The sequence below is a fragment of the Trichechus manatus genome, unplaced genomic scaffold (genome assembly GCF_000243295.1).
Source record: "Trichechus manatus latirostris isolate Lorelei unplaced genomic scaffold, TriManLat1.0 scaffold00135, whole genome shotgun sequence".
Classification (NCBI taxonomy): domain Eukaryota; kingdom Metazoa; phylum Chordata; class Mammalia; order Sirenia; family Trichechidae; genus Trichechus; species Trichechus manatus.
Window position 1 is genome coordinate 7,333,834 of NW_004444071.1, and position 2,871 is coordinate 7,336,704.

The window sequence follows — 2,871 nt, forward strand, 5'->3', positions numbered from 1 at the left end:
AGAAGGCTGTGATGTGCCTTACGGAGAAAACACGTGTATTAGATAAGCTTCCTTCTGCCATGAGTTAGAGTGCTGTTGGCCATAAGTTCAGTGCTAATCAGTCAACAATATATATTAAATAAAGTGTCTTTAGACAGAAACATACATAAAACAAGGTTGTATATTGATTGGTTGACAAAACATGTTGTGACCAGAGACTCCCAGGAACCTAACCCTGTATTCCTTCTAGGAGCAATGGTTTTCAGTATTTGCTATTTCAGTGTTGACAGTGACTTTATAGAACATAACTATTCATCTCGGTTATGTTCTATGAGAATTGACTGTTAATGTAAACTTACTCTGTTCAAGTAGAGCCCTAAGCATTTTATGTACATTATCTCATCTGTTCCTCACAGCAACTCTAGAGATTCTGTACTTCTCTTATCCACATTTTACAGATGAGGAAACTGACTCAGAGAACTTAAATAACATGCCCAGGTCACAGGAATGGAGCTGACATTTGAGCCCATGTCTGTCTGACAGTAGATTGTACGCTTAGTAACAATATTTATTGGGAAATCTCATTATCTTTTACTTTTCACTTTTTAGCCAAACGGAATTAATTCTCATTTCTGGGTTAGTAATGCTAACTTTCAGAACAATGAAACCCCTGGACTGTTCACCATCACAGCCATTCACTGTGAGAGGAAACTCCATTCAGCTCTTCATCCTGACACTAGAAACTTAACTAACTAATCACTTACTCTGTCTGATGTGAACATTATTTGCATTAATGTAGAAATACAGGAACAAGGAATTTTAGAACTGAAATAAACCCTATAAATTATTGAGTTTCATGTTTCCAATGTTTTGTGAACACCTCCCTTCCCCCACCAGGGATTTGCAAAGATGATCCTGGGGGTTCGGGTCTTTAAAGGCAGATGGGGTCAGTTTCTATTTCTATTTTTATATCAATCAGTACAAATAATTTTGAATATTTTCCCTTTGTAACAGTGGTTGGAAAGCTGACAAATATGTATCAAGATTGTACACCAATGTTCACTGCAGCATTGTTTGCAATAGCCAAAAGCTCCATCAATAGATGATTGGATAAACAAAATGTGGTATATACATACAATGGAATGGTATTCAGATATAAAGAGAAATGGAGTTCTGTTACATGCACCACATGGATGAGCCTTGAAAACATTAAGTGAAAAAAGCCAGGCACAAAAGGACAAATACTGTATAATACCACTTATATGAAATATCTAGAATAGGTAAATCCATCCAGACAAAAAATTAGTGGATACCAGTGGATAGGGGGAGGAGGGAATGGGAGTTATCGCTGCAGGGGTACTGAGTTTCCTTTTGGGGTGATATAAAACTTTTGGAAATGGATAGTGGTGATGGTAGCACAAAATGTGAATGTAATTAATGTCACTGAATTGCACACTTAAAAACATATATATTAAGAGAACATGTGCCATGGTTAGCAAAGATCAAAGTGCATGTTCATGACTCAGTCCTCAGACATTAGTCTCTCAGCCAGATGGCAGTTCTTACTCTTACATGGCTTAAAATAGTTTAAGCCATGTAAACATCTATTGTTTAAGTCATACAAAATCACTGACAATTTATTAATGATAGGATGAATAAAAATTGACCTAATATTGATAATGAGTTCATAAGGAACATAAAAAAAATGGTTCTACAAAATTTGCCTAGGAATAATTTTCACCAGATCTATAAATTACATTCATTTGGTCAAAATTCTGTCATAGCATCTTATATATAGTAAGTTTCAGGATCTTCAAAGGTCATCATAAAACAGAGAGAATGCAATGATGGGCATTTCACTAATTGAGAATAAGGACTATTCATACTCTTAATAAGTCATTCAAGATGAAATGCTTGCAAATGATAGCCTGAAATTTCTCTGTATCACATCATCATTTAGGTATAAATTGCAAGAAATATTTTAATAAATTTGATTTTGAACATATGCAACGCAAGATTACCAAATATAAGACTAAGAAAGAAGTATTGATGTACTTTTGATGTCATAGCACCTAACCAAAATTTTAATCTATAGTTTATAGCACATGCTGTTCCAAAATCAAATGCAATATAATAACATTTTAGAAATTAGTTATCACATCATACATTTTTTACAAAATTTAAAACAGATTAAACAACACATATCACTTCTTAAATGAATAAATGTAAGAATTTATCTTTATGTAATATGTGATGATTATTAGATAATGTTTAAATAAAAAACCTTTAAGAATGTACTTATCTGAAATTAAAACATGTTTTACTTAAAATCGCTTATCATAAATCACGCAGAAATGATGAAATGATTTCTAAAATTCATAACAGGTTTCACAAGATCATATCTTACAAAGATTTGGAACTATAAAAATGTTGGCAAATGCTGACCGAGCTTAATTCCCTCACTTCACAGATAAAAACAGAAGGTTGAGTGTCTTATCTAAGGATCCAAACATAGGCAGATAGTGTCAAAGTTAGGATTAGTACCAATCTGATTTTTTTCATTGAATCAATTTCATTGAATTTTTTATGCCTCCACGTGTCACTGTCCTTACGTTCAGTATGAGAAAACAAAACTATGTGACCAACCCTCAATAGTTTAGTTGGAAACAAATGACTGAAGAAGTAATTACTCTCAAATTCAAACCTAGCTGTCCTATGTTCCATTCCTCCCAATTGTCTATGCCGGAAGCCACAGCTGAAACCATACCATATCCCTAAACTCATAACTACATCGTCTAAGTAAAATGAATGTCTCCTTAGAAAGACCTACAATAAGTGATTCAGCCACTACAGTGTTTGGAAGAGAGAATTCTTATGTGTCTCCAGAGGCTT

General features: G+C 33.7%; 1 protein-coding gene across 1 annotated transcript in view; it reads right to left on the bottom strand.

The window, feature by feature from the left end:
* Window positions 1-2,871, bottom strand: part of RANBP3L (RAN binding protein 3 like) — a 62,153-nt gene that overhangs the window by 18,413 nt on the left and 40,869 nt on the right. The window contains 1 exon segment of the mRNA XM_004385258.2: window positions 744-748. Coding sequence (XP_004385315.1) covers window positions 744-748 — 5 coding nt within the window.